Source organism: Strigops habroptila, chromosome 5 (genome assembly GCF_004027225.2).
Source record: "Strigops habroptila isolate Jane chromosome 5, bStrHab1.2.pri, whole genome shotgun sequence".
In the NCBI taxonomy this organism is placed as follows: domain Eukaryota; kingdom Metazoa; phylum Chordata; class Aves; order Psittaciformes; family Psittacidae; genus Strigops; species Strigops habroptila.
The window spans coordinates 49562044-49576128 of NC_044281.2; the positions used below are offsets into that span (position 1 = coordinate 49562044).

General features: G+C 37.7%; 1 protein-coding gene across 1 annotated transcript in view; it reads right to left on the reverse strand.

Moving 5' to 3' along the window:
• Positions 1–14085, reverse strand: part of MGAT5 (alpha-1,6-mannosylglycoprotein 6-beta-N-acetylglucosaminyltransferase) — a 135062-nt gene that overhangs the window by 51403 nt on the left and 69574 nt on the right. The window contains 2 exon segments of the mRNA XM_030487180.1: positions 10612–10701; positions 12202–12280. Coding sequence (XP_030343040.1) covers positions 10612–10701; positions 12202–12280 — 169 coding nt within the window.

The window sequence follows — 14085 nt, forward strand, 5'->3', positions numbered from 1 at the left end:
TCTTAGAAACAAACCCATGAAGACAGAAACATAACTGATACTGCAAGGAGGGGAGAAATGCAAAAAAAAATATAGGCCAACTAAGATTCATCAACTACCAATTAAGTTTACAACTCCCAAAGAATTAGAAGTTGGAATTGCTCTTATGGCTCCTCCAGTCATAGACCTGTCAAAAACATAATTTTAGTTTTAATTATGCTGCAGTAAGCCTGAAGCTTTAGAGGTTAAAGGCTTAGATCCATAGCACAATACAATTTGCCTAGGAAGAACAATCATGGTGAAGAATAAATTAATAGGCATCATAAACCATCAATAAAAGAAGAATGAAAATGTCATCAAAGGCTCAGCGTGTCCTCGGCACCAAATTATATAAAAAGTGTTAATTTGAAGATGCTATGACTTAATACTAATCAATTATTTAAATACATCAGTTGAAAGCCAGTGGACTTATCAACCTTATTTGAAAACATCTGACTCTCCAAGTGGTCTCCAAACCACTGGAACATACTAGAAATTAATAGCCAATTGATCAAACCTAACATTTCTAATGCCAAGCTGTGGAATCACATGGCAGAGAGGTTGCACCAGACCCATCATTACCAAATCACTCAACAGTCCCAATTCCTCTCGTCCCTCCCCTTTTTTTTTACAACCAGTACAAATGAGATTTAGAATTATATTCCTAGCAATTAGAACAAGATCAACAATTAAGAATACGCACGTGGACCTACATGGTACGTGCCCCTTTTCCTGACTTCATGTATTTCACATTGCACCATCAGGCACCCTAAAGGAATTGAAGATTTCACAGAGCTGACAAGGATAGTTAGCCGCATGCCTCACTGACTGAAAAACAAATACAGTTCTTTTGTGCTTTTAGAAATATTCCCTCTAGTCTAAATTAAACTACACTAATTCCGACCACATAAACACTTAAGGAGTAAACTCAAAGTAATATCAGTGTACACAGTTGGTCTAGCACTCATTTGTCCTTACTGATATTCAGTCAATTCCTCTTTTCATTGGAAAGACCAGCTTAACTCACCAGAGGATTTTTATACGCATATTCTTCAAAATTTGGCACTTCAGGACTGAAAAATACACTGGGAAGAATGCACAAGCATTCTCTTATGGAGAGAATTCGCAAGAGCACCAAGAAAGCAAAGATGAAGCAAACAAGTCTGACACAGCATGGGAAGGGCAAAGAATTAAAAAACCTTATTAATTTAATGTATTGACACAAGGGAAAGTGAGGGTGGAGAGGCAAAATACTGACTGACAAACTAGCCAAACTAGGATTACTTTAATAGCAAATTTCAGGTATTCTTGGGCAAAAAAGGTCAGGTGTATATACCCCTAAGATGGAAACATTATGATACGATAACCAGCTAAAATGCTAGTACAATTTCTGCTGTTTAGAACATGAGTTAATTTTTCAGGTAATTAAAGAATCAACTGGAATTAATGAGTCACGGTTCCAAAAGAAACTGAGAGGAAAATCAGAATATGATTAGATTGTTGGCAGAGAGCAGAACATGAAAGCACTTAACACTGAAGCTCATGCACCAGAAGACACTTTTAGATCATAGTAGATATTACCAGGTAGATAGAATCATAGAATGGTTGGGGTTGGAAAGGACCTTAAGATCATCTGGTTCCAACCCCCCTGACATGGGCAGGGACACCTCACACTAGACCATGTCGCCCAAGGCTCTGTCCAACCTGGCCTTCAACACTGCCAGGGATGAAGCATTTACCACTTCTTTGGGCAACCTGTTCCAGTCCTTTACCACTCTCAAAGTAAAGATACAGAGCAAACAAAGCAGAAATGAAAAACTACAGCAGGGAAGCCTACACAACTCATAACATCTGTGTTTAGAGGTGCCTACTACTCAAGAAATATCACGCTTCCAACAAAAACAAGGTTTTCAGAAGGAACAGAGATATTTCACTCCACCTCCAGTTCTTCCTTCCCTGTTCAGTAAGAGCACAGGTAACCAACAGTCTACATACACTTGGTGAAAGGGAGAGGGGTTTCAACCTATGCAACTACACAAGCTACTGAAGACTTCAGAGACAGCCTTTGTCGAACTACTGGAAATGATAATATCGACAGGCTTCTACTACAGGATTAAAAACCTGATGAGTTGATATTACTTACACAAGACACCTAGCAGGCTCCTAAGTTTTATTGCAGCTTTCCCCAAAAACCGCAGCAGTTGCATTTTTACATGTATTTCAAGTAAAAAGATTCCAGTTAACTGTGCTTTTGCATTGCATTATGTAAAATTAAAGTCTACAACAGCACAAAGCCTCAGTAAAGATTGCTTAAAAATCCTGTACAGAAATAGTGCTTAGTATTTCATGTCAGAATTAAAAGGAACAGTTTGCACTAACACTGATGAGTAGCAAAATGAACTTCGTGTTCCTCAATTTAGCCGCATGTAATGATACACAGTAGAACAGAAGACATACTACTTCTGTTGCAAATAATTTAAATAACCATGCTATTGGTCTTTTTCAAGACAACCAATTTCTGCTCCTTCCTTGCTCTTTCATTCCTTGACTTTCCTCTCTTCCCCTGCCCAGTGTACCAGTATTAAATTCCAACTGAGCACTCAAACACTTCCTGTCCAGCACATGGCATTGCTCACTTTTAAGCCTAGGAACTACATCTAGCTACAGCTCTTGGCAGGACCTACAGTTTCATGAGACCTCCAGATGATCTAGAAAGTGGGCGGATGGGTTTTTGGTTGGTTGGTTTTTAAAGAACAAGTATTGTGCCACTTCAACTAAAAGCTTCCAGGTTTCTCATACAGAAACCCCACAAGGAATGCCTATAACTAAATGTGAACTTAAGTGGGTAAGTAATTTTCCTGCTTGCCGTGCATGATCCAAACACGGCCCACAACAAGCAATCCTAGTTGTGCTCATCCATTTTCTGAATCAAGTCTTGTAGCTGTTCTCTGATCCAGTCTATTAACCACTGCCATGGGAAACTTTAAAAACAAAAGGTGGGGAGCTATAGTTATTTGTTGTGCTTTAACACAGCTGGCAACTAAGCACCTTGCAGCTACTTACTCACTCCCCCTCCCATGCCCCAGTAGGCTGGGGAGTAGAATTGATAAAAAGTAAAACCCATGGGTTGAGATAAAAACAATATAATAATTGAAATAAGGTGAAATATAATAATGTTAATAACAAAACCAACAATAGTAACAATAACAGGAAAAGAGAGAGGAATAAAACCCAAGAAATCCAAGTGATGCACAAATACAATTGCTCACCACCAGCTGACCAATGCCCATCTCATCCCCAAGCAGCAACCAGCCCCTCCCCGCCAACTCCCCCCATTTCTATACTGAACATGACATTCTATGGTATGGAATATCCCTTTGGCTAGTTCAGGTCAGCTGTCCTGGCTGTGATCCTTTCTTGTGCCCCTTCTCACTTGCAGAGCATGGGAAACTGAAAAGTCCTTGATTTAGACTAAGCACTACTTAGCAACAGCTAAACCATCAGTTTGTTATTGACATTATTCTCAGACTAAAGCCAAAACACAGCACTGTACCAGCTACTAGGAAGAAAATTAACTCTATCCCAACCAAAACCAGGAAGTTATTGAAAAATGCAGGAGGATGGTAATGAAATTTTTCCCAGCAAATACCAGTGAAAACTTGGATCCATTTTCACAGACTCATTGATGTAAGATAAGTATAAGCCAAGTTTTATTTCAATGAGTATTAACTTACAACTACAGATGTGGGAGAAAAAATTATAAGAAATGTCTAAAACTGCTCAGATGACTTGAGTGGAGGCATTCAATATCCTTTGTCTTCTGTGACAAATAAGCACCAACAATGATGCAAGCTCTGTGAAAACATCTGGTGCCTGGAACTTGATTGTTCCACCTTTATCCCAGATTGCCTAAAGAGAGCCTATTAGCTTTCACTGATGCTACCAGAGATGAGACAGAGATAGGGCAGGGAATGTGAGCGTAAGAATTAGGGACTTCGTTTTGTAACACATTTTCTGGAAGCATCTAATACAGAAAACCGAATAATGGGGAGGGAAGCCTGCTTTGGTTGATAACTCATAACAAAAAAGTTTGCAGAAAAGGCAACAGCATTAAAGCAGAGCTTGTCCTGGGTCAGGAATATTTGTGATAGTAAATTACATGTACAATGGGAAAAAAAGCATGTGCCTGCACATATATATAGAAATGTGTATATGCATGTGATACATCTGATTATAAACAGGATGATACAGCATGTGCTAAGGCTGCAGTACGCAGTTACAAATCTGGTATTGTTCCATTAATACACACCTTTTCTCTATCACTGGCAATGATGACAGAAAGGATTGTGATATCACTAAAGTGAGTCTAGATGAAATCGTCATCAGAAACACACGAATACCTCAGCTTTCTGTTTGTTTCAGTACAGAATATCCATGTGCAATCAGCCCTAAGTTTGAGCAAGGTGAAGGAGGGCAGCAGCGTTCGTTTGGATCCTGCTCTTCAACTTGTTTATGCACTTCTTTTGATCACTGAAGACAAAACACAGAAGTTGTCCCCAGAGAAAGAACCAGGACTCCTTTTCGCCCTTTCCAGGGACAACTTCCTCTCGCTGGATTAGCATCAGTTCTTTCTCTAGCTTAACCTCTCCATAGCAACCAACTGTTACGCAGTCACATGCATGATTTAATAGGAAGGATGTGATAAGAGACTACAGATTATCAGTTAAGAAAGATTGTTGGGAAGCAGCAACTGCAGATTTAAAGACTGACCACTTCTTGGATGAGAGATGTAAATGCTAAACTATTATTCAGAACACACTATATTTATCTCTGCTGTCATATTTTGAACAAGACCAGCTGTGCCTCCTGTACCTAGTGTTGCATTCAATGCGAATCAAATGCATTAGGTATCCTTTGATCATGCTCAAGAAACGAGGTCCACCTGAGAAGTTAAAAGTTCCCTGCCTGTTTTCAAATTACAGTAGACAGAGCCCTGTCTAGAGTACATACCTCCACAAGGTTAGGTTACATGGTACTTTAGAAGCTCAAAATTTAAGTGCTACATGATTCCAGATATTAGTGAAAAGTTGGTATTCTGAACTGCTTTGAGGTGTGAATGACTAGGTTCTGCTTAAACTGAACTCAAGGGTTTCTAATCCCTTATCATAGGCAATCCACTCTCACAGTGACTTCATGTAGCTTACTGCTGAGTTAACACAGAAAATCCAAACCAAACCAACCTAAGAAATTTGAACAGCATATTTTCTAGAAGCTTTGCAGGTATCTGTTCCAGTAACTTCCTCAGAAACACTGAAACCGAAGGGAAATCAAGATTGCAGCACTCGACTACATTACAGAGCAAGTACTTCAAGCACACTTCCAAGAACCTGGCATGTTAAACATGTGTAGCGCTGGGGTAGTTGAGCATCTTCCAAACTCTGTCAGCAGCTCCCTGCATCCAAAATTTCAGGAAGTCCTTTATGCTTTTAAAGAGTCATAGTGGGATATTAATAAAGCAGAAGGTGAAGGGCACTCTCTCTAAACACGTGGGATAATCTTAATTTTGGACTCTTCCAAAGGGCAGGTGCACCACATCTACAGAGAAACTAAAGCAACTTTCTTACCACATCAGGTGAACAGCGTTATTGCTCAGTGTACTTCTATCCATGGTGAAGTGCTGCTGTTAAGTATCTTATGTTAGTCCCAGAGTGGGAAAGAAAAAAACAACAGTGCTGTAATATCTGGTGAAAGAAAGTGCACGTTTAAATTTACTAGGCAGTATGAAAGCGGGCAGAGAACTCAGAATGTTTACCTAGAAAATCCATTTGAGAATTTGATGTGAAAGACTGCTCCCAGGTGACTTTCTCAACTCCTCTGGAAGCTGTAATACCTATATTTTGTTTAGCATTTCCTCAGTGATAGGTAGTCCTTTGAAGGTGCTACAAAATCTGTGGTGTGCAAGATGACTGCCTGCCTGTTTAGCAAAATGGAGGGGTATACAGGTAACTTTGGGTTTGGCTGTTTCCAAAGGCAATCTCAAACATTGGGTGTTAGGTACCCGCAGTCCCAGTGACACCAGAATATGAAATTTTATACATAATCATCAATCAACAAATGGTCTCTTATTCAACTTCAGTAATGGGCATGAATTTGATTCTTCTTACGCGGGCATCTACACCTTTTCCAAAAAGACAGAAAAAAGACTAATCCCAGTTTAAAGTGACAGAAGTAGAAAAGATCACTAAGCCCAAATAACCCAAATCCAGGCCAATACACTAATGGATGATTTGGGGACAAAGTGCTGGCTATCATTAGCATTTCAATTTCTTAGGGACTTACATAAGATGACTGAAGAAGTTCAAGCGGTTGCTGCTTTACAGATAACAATTACAGACAAAAATAATATTTTTTTTGTCAATTTTCTAAATAATGGCATAGAATTCAAAGAAGCTGGTTTAATGTTACATTACACTGAAGAAATGCAAATCATTAACTCATCTCAATATCAGAAAATAGCTTACACAAGCAGAAGTAGTCGTGGAAAGAGGACTTCCACACAGATGTGAGCAAACTGCAGTAAACTAGCAAACCCACAAGGATTTGGGGAATCTGTATAATTATGATTCCCAGGTGTTTTCACTAAAGTGTGCCTCAGACTACAGCTTGCCTTCTAGAAACAAACCCACAATCAAAATCACCTTCAGTTTGTATTTTCCTGCTTTATCCCTCAAAGCAAAAGAAACAGTGTAAATAAAATTATTCCTGCAATGAAACCACAGATTCTGTTTCCATCAAGTCTGAAGGACTCAAAACAAGAATTCTCTCTAATGGTATATTAGCACACACTCAGAAGCTATAGGAGTTTCAGAGACCGGTCTTTGAAATTGTTCTAGTCTTTTGAAGTGTTGGATCCACTTCTAAGATGAGTACCAAAAAATACCCTTGCACCTGAAAGGCAAACTGGAGATCCAAAGACTGGGATTTTAGTAAGATCTGCCTAGCTTCAGCAGATAAACATCCATGTAGTGACCTCTGGGCAGTGATAACTTGCATCACAGCTGCTGGCTGACCAGCAAGCACAGCAGTAGTTCTGCTCCTGTGTGGCAGTCCCCTCAGAGAAAGCACATGTCTAGATAACGAAGAGGAGCAATAAGACCCCTCCACTTTCTATTTTTTTTCTTTTTCCTTAAGCTGGGAAACTGTGTGAAAAATTCATTTGCCAGAAGATATTTTTAAAAGCTTAATTCTTCAGCTGCAAACTGACATTTTGCAGTGAAATGTATTTTTGTACTGTCTAGAAATTAATTTTTTCACATTTCTCCCCAGAGGCAACGCCATCTGTGAAAATTATAACTTTGCCAGTGACATTACAGTGTTAAACAACTGTCTTTTTCATAACTAAATGCTGAGTTTATAGGAAGTAACTCTTTTCAACGGTCAAGTTTGCATCACAGTTGAAAGGAAACAAGTCCTAACTATCCAGAAACCTTAGAGTTAGCTTAACTTGCTTTTCAATTTTTGCTACTTCTAATTCCTGTCTCGCTCTGTTATTCAAAAGAATGTGAGTCTGGTTTTGCTATCCAGGCTGTTTCTGTCTCCTCCCGTCTTCAAAGGTTCCAGCACAATTAGCGTTATGAGAACTGCACAGTTGCATATCATCCACCAGGAGTGAGCCAGTGCCTGCAGCAAAACTTCAAGATGGAAGTGTGAAAATTCTTGCAGTTTTATCTGCAAGATTGTACAGGGGACAGTTTAAATAAAAAATCATAAGCCTGAATGTGCTGGATTGCGCCTCATTTTCCTTCTGCTGCCACACTCGCCTCCCATTCTGCTCAAGCAGCCAAGACACAAGAGGAGAAGTGGAGAAGAGCTGTTCAGCTAGTTCTTGTGTTCTTGTAGGAGTGCCATCCAAAGCAAACCAGAGGAGGCAGAACTGTTAACACTTGCACTTGTGCAGGCTCTTCAGAAGAGGTTAGTTGGGGCAGCATGGATTTTGCCTGTGCTGTTCTATTTCGCAGACACACATGATGGAAACAAAACAGGCACACAACAGATACCCAAAGACTGGGTTTTATTCTAAGCTTTGTTTCTAAACCTTTGAATAAACTGCGGGCAAGTTACTTTGTGTCTCTGTGGTCCTGACCCACATTACATACCAAGATGTATTATTTCAGGCTCCTTTGTTTACAAATTTAAATTTACTACAAAGAGTGCTAAATGAGTGTAACATAATATCCTAACTGAACTGCTTCTGAAGAAAAAAGTAGATCCCAAAAGAGTATGAAAGAGCACAGGAGCTTGTCACACTAGATTGTAGAGACAGTTTTAAGAGCAAAAGTAGAAACACGCACAATTTGATGCATATTCTGTCTTTTCAAACTGAGGTTGTGCATAATTCGACGTATATATTGCCTTTTCAAACAAAGCATGTGTATACAACCATCTTACTCCTACACTGTAACCTTAAAGTAGAAAAGAAAAATCTTATACATAATATCCTCCCAGCACCCTAATGCATTTTAATATTTTAAATCAGCAGTTTTGACTTGAGAGCTCGATAGACACATTTATCATTCAGCTGTGCAACCATACTATAAACTGTCAACTCTTCATCACTGTCCACTTTGACAAATTACTCTAGCAATAGTATTTCCAAGTTATCCTTAGCAGCCAACACACCTCATAAATCCACATCGTTGTAGTGTTATTAGAATTTCATTTCATGCTTGTATTCGCAAACATTTAAGCTTTCAACCTCTGTTGCTGGGCATTAATCATTGGATTAAGAATGCCAAATTTAAACTCAAGGTTAATAACATGCTCACCCAATATTACTTTTACATTATGTCATGGGAAAACACTTTAAAAAAGTACAAGACTTTTGTTTGAAGTTCCTAAACATACACACAGGCTAGCTGTGCTTTTGTTCCATCACGAAATGAGAATTTGCCTGAATTCAGTATTACTGCTTAAAGAAAAATTTTAAATCCCTAGACCCTTGAAAAAACCAATCATTTGGCCTCTATAAATCTACTTCAATTTTGCCATGAGGATGAGCTGAAAGGTCAATTATGAAAAAACTAAAAGCATCAACTGAGTTTTCAAAACTGATGATCAGAGAAGATTGACGCAGAAGATACTGTGATTTAAATACAGAAATACAAAATAACAAATGTCATTTAAGAATATTAGATTCTCATATTCAGCTGACATGTATCTTCATCTCTAAAATACATCTGCATTAAAAACATGAAACACATGCTGGCTGACAGAATACTAATGCACAAATGTAACTCCACTAATGCTAAAACATAACCTTTTAGCTGAAATTCAGATCAACTTCAGATTATTTCAAAACCATATTTCTAGCTTCCATGATAAATAACAGGATAAATAATATAGTCATACTGTATCTTTTCCTTCCCCAGCTTCATAGCCCGTAAATAAAGCAACACTTGGTACTAGCATTGGAGTGAGTCAAATCTGTGATTCAACCCAGCCTTTTTTATTTCTTTGGATAGATGTTTTGGATATCCATTTAACTATTACTGCTGCTTCAAGCAGTGTCCCCCAAAAGTTCATGACAGTCAACTGAGTAAATTAACAGAAACTGCTTTCATTACAACAGAGTTACTTATATAGTAGACCTATAGTTTTAATCTCAGATATGTAATTTAAAATTCCAGCCCTATCCCCCAATCCTGCAGAAACTACAAAATTAATACCAGCTTGCAATTCAGCAGTCATACTGGCTCCTGCAGTTCTTTACAAATAGTAAGCTATTGATACTACTTCAATATCAATACTACTTCCAAGATCAGTTGCCATAAGTTATCAAAATTTTACTAATAAGAAATAAGAGGTCAAGTGATCAAATACACCTGACTTTCTGGCACACATGCTACAAGCCAGCAATGGAGCTCATGACAACTGATTGACAAAATTCATTCTTGGAAAAAAAAAGTGTTACACAGGAAACAGAGTCTGTACAAAAACTCACCAGGGCATGCACTTTACTCATCTGTGTATGAAACCGGGCTTTTGGTTCTGACAGGTACCAAAAGCTTTAGCCAATATATCTGCAACTTCTTTAAAAAATGGGACTTTCATAGGGGTTTTCTGTTACAGACTCTGCAATTCATGAACAGTCTCCAAGCACGAAGTGGCCATGCTGCTTAGGAGAACGTTCTACTGTTCATTTAGTTCTACCTTCTAAATTTTACATTCCAAATGCCCCCCCTACTCCTACCTCAGGAGCTACATTGAAAGCAACAGAAAAAGTGTGAAGAGGCAAGGATCTGTGACTGAGCTTCATCCTTAGGTTTAACAGGATACCCAGCGTGGACTCCCTGGAGAGTTGCTGCTTACATCACTTCAGTTATAAACATTAGAATTCTCCACGCTAGAAACCCCTGGAGGACTTATGATTAATAGCAAAACACTTCATAATAATTCTGTTTTAATAGCTTTTTCCTCTTGATAAATTTTTTTCCAAAGAAAGTTATGATTTCTTTTGAGAAAAGTTTGCAAACAGTTACCAAAAATATGGAGGCATGATGATGTTCCCCTTCTGCAGATTAATAGATTACTAACCTCACTGAGGTAAATAAAAAAGGAGCATGTGGACCCATCTACACCATAACTTGCATAACAGGGATCCGATCGCCACATATCTTTCATCCACTGAAACAGAAACAAACCCACAGTCTGTTAGATTGAAGTACCACATAATAACTCTCTACTATTTCACACTGAACTCAGAAATAATGGGGAAAGCTGCAAGCGACTATATCCATCTAGATGAAAAACACAAACAGCAAAAAAGGAGTTTTATATTAATATTTTGCAGCATACTGCATCTCTGCATTCAGCTATGTTGGGAAAGTAACTACATACCAGATGTGAGCACAGTTTATACAAACTGGTAACCAGGCAAGCAGAGACAAATATCAAAAGGAGAATATAATCAGGGTGCAGACATATGGGTGTGGCTGGAGTTGACTGCATTGTTCCCCCCCTCCATGTTACACTTGCTCTGGAATTTAACAGACTATTTCAGTTACTAAGATTGATATCTGCCTGATTCTGCCAAGAATCTGCCATTTCTGCAGAAGGAAGTTATTAATTCAAATTCATATTTTAATATTAAAATAATGTATTACATAGTCACTATGCAGCCAGTTTGTCAAAATGTATCGAAACACAGATCAGACACTTAAGACAGTTTTGGGATTTTTAAATACTATTGCCTACACATTTTATTTCGAGAAAAAAGGCAACATAATTTCACATATATTTTGGTAGTTATTCGTTTTCACTATCAGAAATAAATCGTAATACTTGATAATGATATTTAAGTGTTCAGCAATTTTACTTTTGTCCCCTACTACTGAAACAGTATCCTTACATTTGAAATGTATCTCGGTGAAAAAAAACCCTCCAAACCCTCCATCTCTGCAAGTTTGTTGTTTGGATTTTTTTGTCTTGTTTTGTGGGGTTTATTCCTTTGGAGAGTGGAGGAGGAAGAGGGAAAAGGTTTTTTTTCCTTTCCAACTAAAGTCTGATGGCTTTCAATATTTTGCTTTTTAAACTGCATTATTAGTAAAATATACGATGTATGTAGAATTAACTGTGAACCCCAAAGTTCTGGTTGCTTTAGCTTGTGACCAGAAGAGGCAAAATGCTTTTACTAGTGAAGGGGAAGGGAGGAACCCAACAGCACTGTTGGCAAAGAGGGGAAAGAAGCATAAACAAATGTTTTGCTGAAACAGAAAAAGGGCTGGACTGAGGTACACACAGAATCCAAGTCCTGGGGTAGAAGAATGCCAAATGACTCATAATGAGCAAGAAAACAGGATTTTCTGAATAACAAGACAGCATACAAATAATAAGGCCTTTTATTAAATAACATAAATATATAAAACATAATAATATAACATAAATACATAATAATAATAATACATATTTAATACAACATGGCATTTTATTCCTGTCTTAATAGGATGCCGCTTTATTTCTCTGCAGCAGTAGTATCAAAGGCCTGAGGTAATACTGTATTCAGACTCCCAAACATTCTCTTTTTGACTCAGTTGTTCTTGTTTTACACCATTGTCTGAGCTGTGACCTCTTGCAACATAGTTCAGATTTAAGCAAACACACATAATAAGATTAAAACCAGTTCACTTACCTTTATTTCCCTTCACAGTGAGGAAAACCATCCATAGGAGGCAATTCACACTGTTCTTGGGCTCCATTTATAGATCTAAAGAGACACATAAACCGTAAATGAATTTCATTTTACAGTTCTGACAGGTGGCCTAATGAATCCTTCCTTTTATATTCATGAATCCACAATCCAGACTGACTGAAGATTCCTACTGTGTAATAACTGCTATAACATCAAAACTCAGTGTGCCCTTTTTGACTACTCAAGAAAATGGTTGCATATATTTCAATTTTGACTTGCCGTAAAGGTGCTGAACTACAAAAACTCGTCTACAAAGACTTAAAAATCAAGCTAATCCATACTAAGAATAATAAAAAGCAAAATATCTTCCTAATCAAAGTGTGCTTAAAACTACTAAATTGCAACAATTTGCTTCTGATTGTCAAATGTTGAGATGTGTGTTGCTCTTGAACATAAAACCTATTTTTCAAGTTCTGTTATTCATTTTATCAAATACTACCCATGATCTGAAACTTGGCATCAGATATACGACCCAATTAATAAATTTGCAATATGATCTAATTTTACAACTGAGTAACACTGTATCACATCTCATGAAATATTTCATATGGCCTCCCAAGATTTTTTTTTTTTTTGCCTATTTTAATATTTATCATTCTAGATTTTTGCAACAAATTAAAGAGTGTAATACTCTTTATTACCCATAGCCAAGGAAAAAGGAGCAGTTTCAAGGACACTGTCACATCAACTCCAGTATGGGACCTTCTAAGAACTTAGAAGAGCCCTCTAATGCAGGCCTTGAAGGCAAGGAAAATGAACATGGTGGAGAGATTCTTCCAAAGCCATGGAGGATAAGGTTTCAATTTAGTAGCTCATCCCAGATTATCTAAATTACACCTACACCTTTCTGCGTTCCCACGGGCAAGAATCAAGACCATTAAAGCCAGACATCCATCAACCTAGGAAACCATCTTTGAAGTACAGTGCACGACTTCACCCAGAATACGCTAATTAGAGATCTCAGGGAGGAAGCTGCAGTATTAGAATAGACTAGCACAAGATCAGTGGATAAACATTAGAACATTGTATTTATACAAAACCTTACCTATATCTGAATATTTTCAATTTTTTTGCAAATAGTTCTTTTAAAGGTAAAACTGAAATGTGACGAAGCATTGCAAAATGAAGCGGATAGAAAAAAATCATGCCAGAAAGAAGACACCAATTTGCAGTCTCTGCAGCAGCAGTAATTGACAAACCGAGCTTTATTGCCAATGACAATAACACAGACACAAATAGTTTGTAACATGACTTCATAATTTCTAGTCAATAAGCACTTTCAAAATTTTCTCCCTATCTTCTTATCCTTATATGATTCTGCAAACTAGACCACTGACATCTACAGCTCTGATTTCTGCCCAAGTAAAAAATACATAGCGCACAACAGTTTAAAGTATGTTCCAAATACAGTCAGTACAGCTAGATAGCCAGTGGACTTTTGCTTCACTACAGTCCAGAAATCAGACCTTCCACTTAATCACACTGAAAATCACGCTTGAGGTCAAACAGTAACAAACCTACGTAAACGAAAAGAGGTTAAAATGACCAGCAACTTTCGGAATCAATATAATGCATTAGAAGAGCTTTATGATCTAAACTGTGGGCTTTTTTTTTGTCTTTGTGTTTGGTTTTAAATGTTGTTTGCGGTTTTCTTTGTGGGCTTTTTTTGTTTTTCTGTTTTTTGTTTTTGTTCTTGGGGGTTTTTTTGTTTATTGGTTGAGCTTTTTTTTGTTGGTATTTTTTTACGAACTTGTAAGCCTGACTACAAAATAAGTAGGGAGCTTTTCATAAGGCATGTCAAATTCAGACCTTCCTAAACA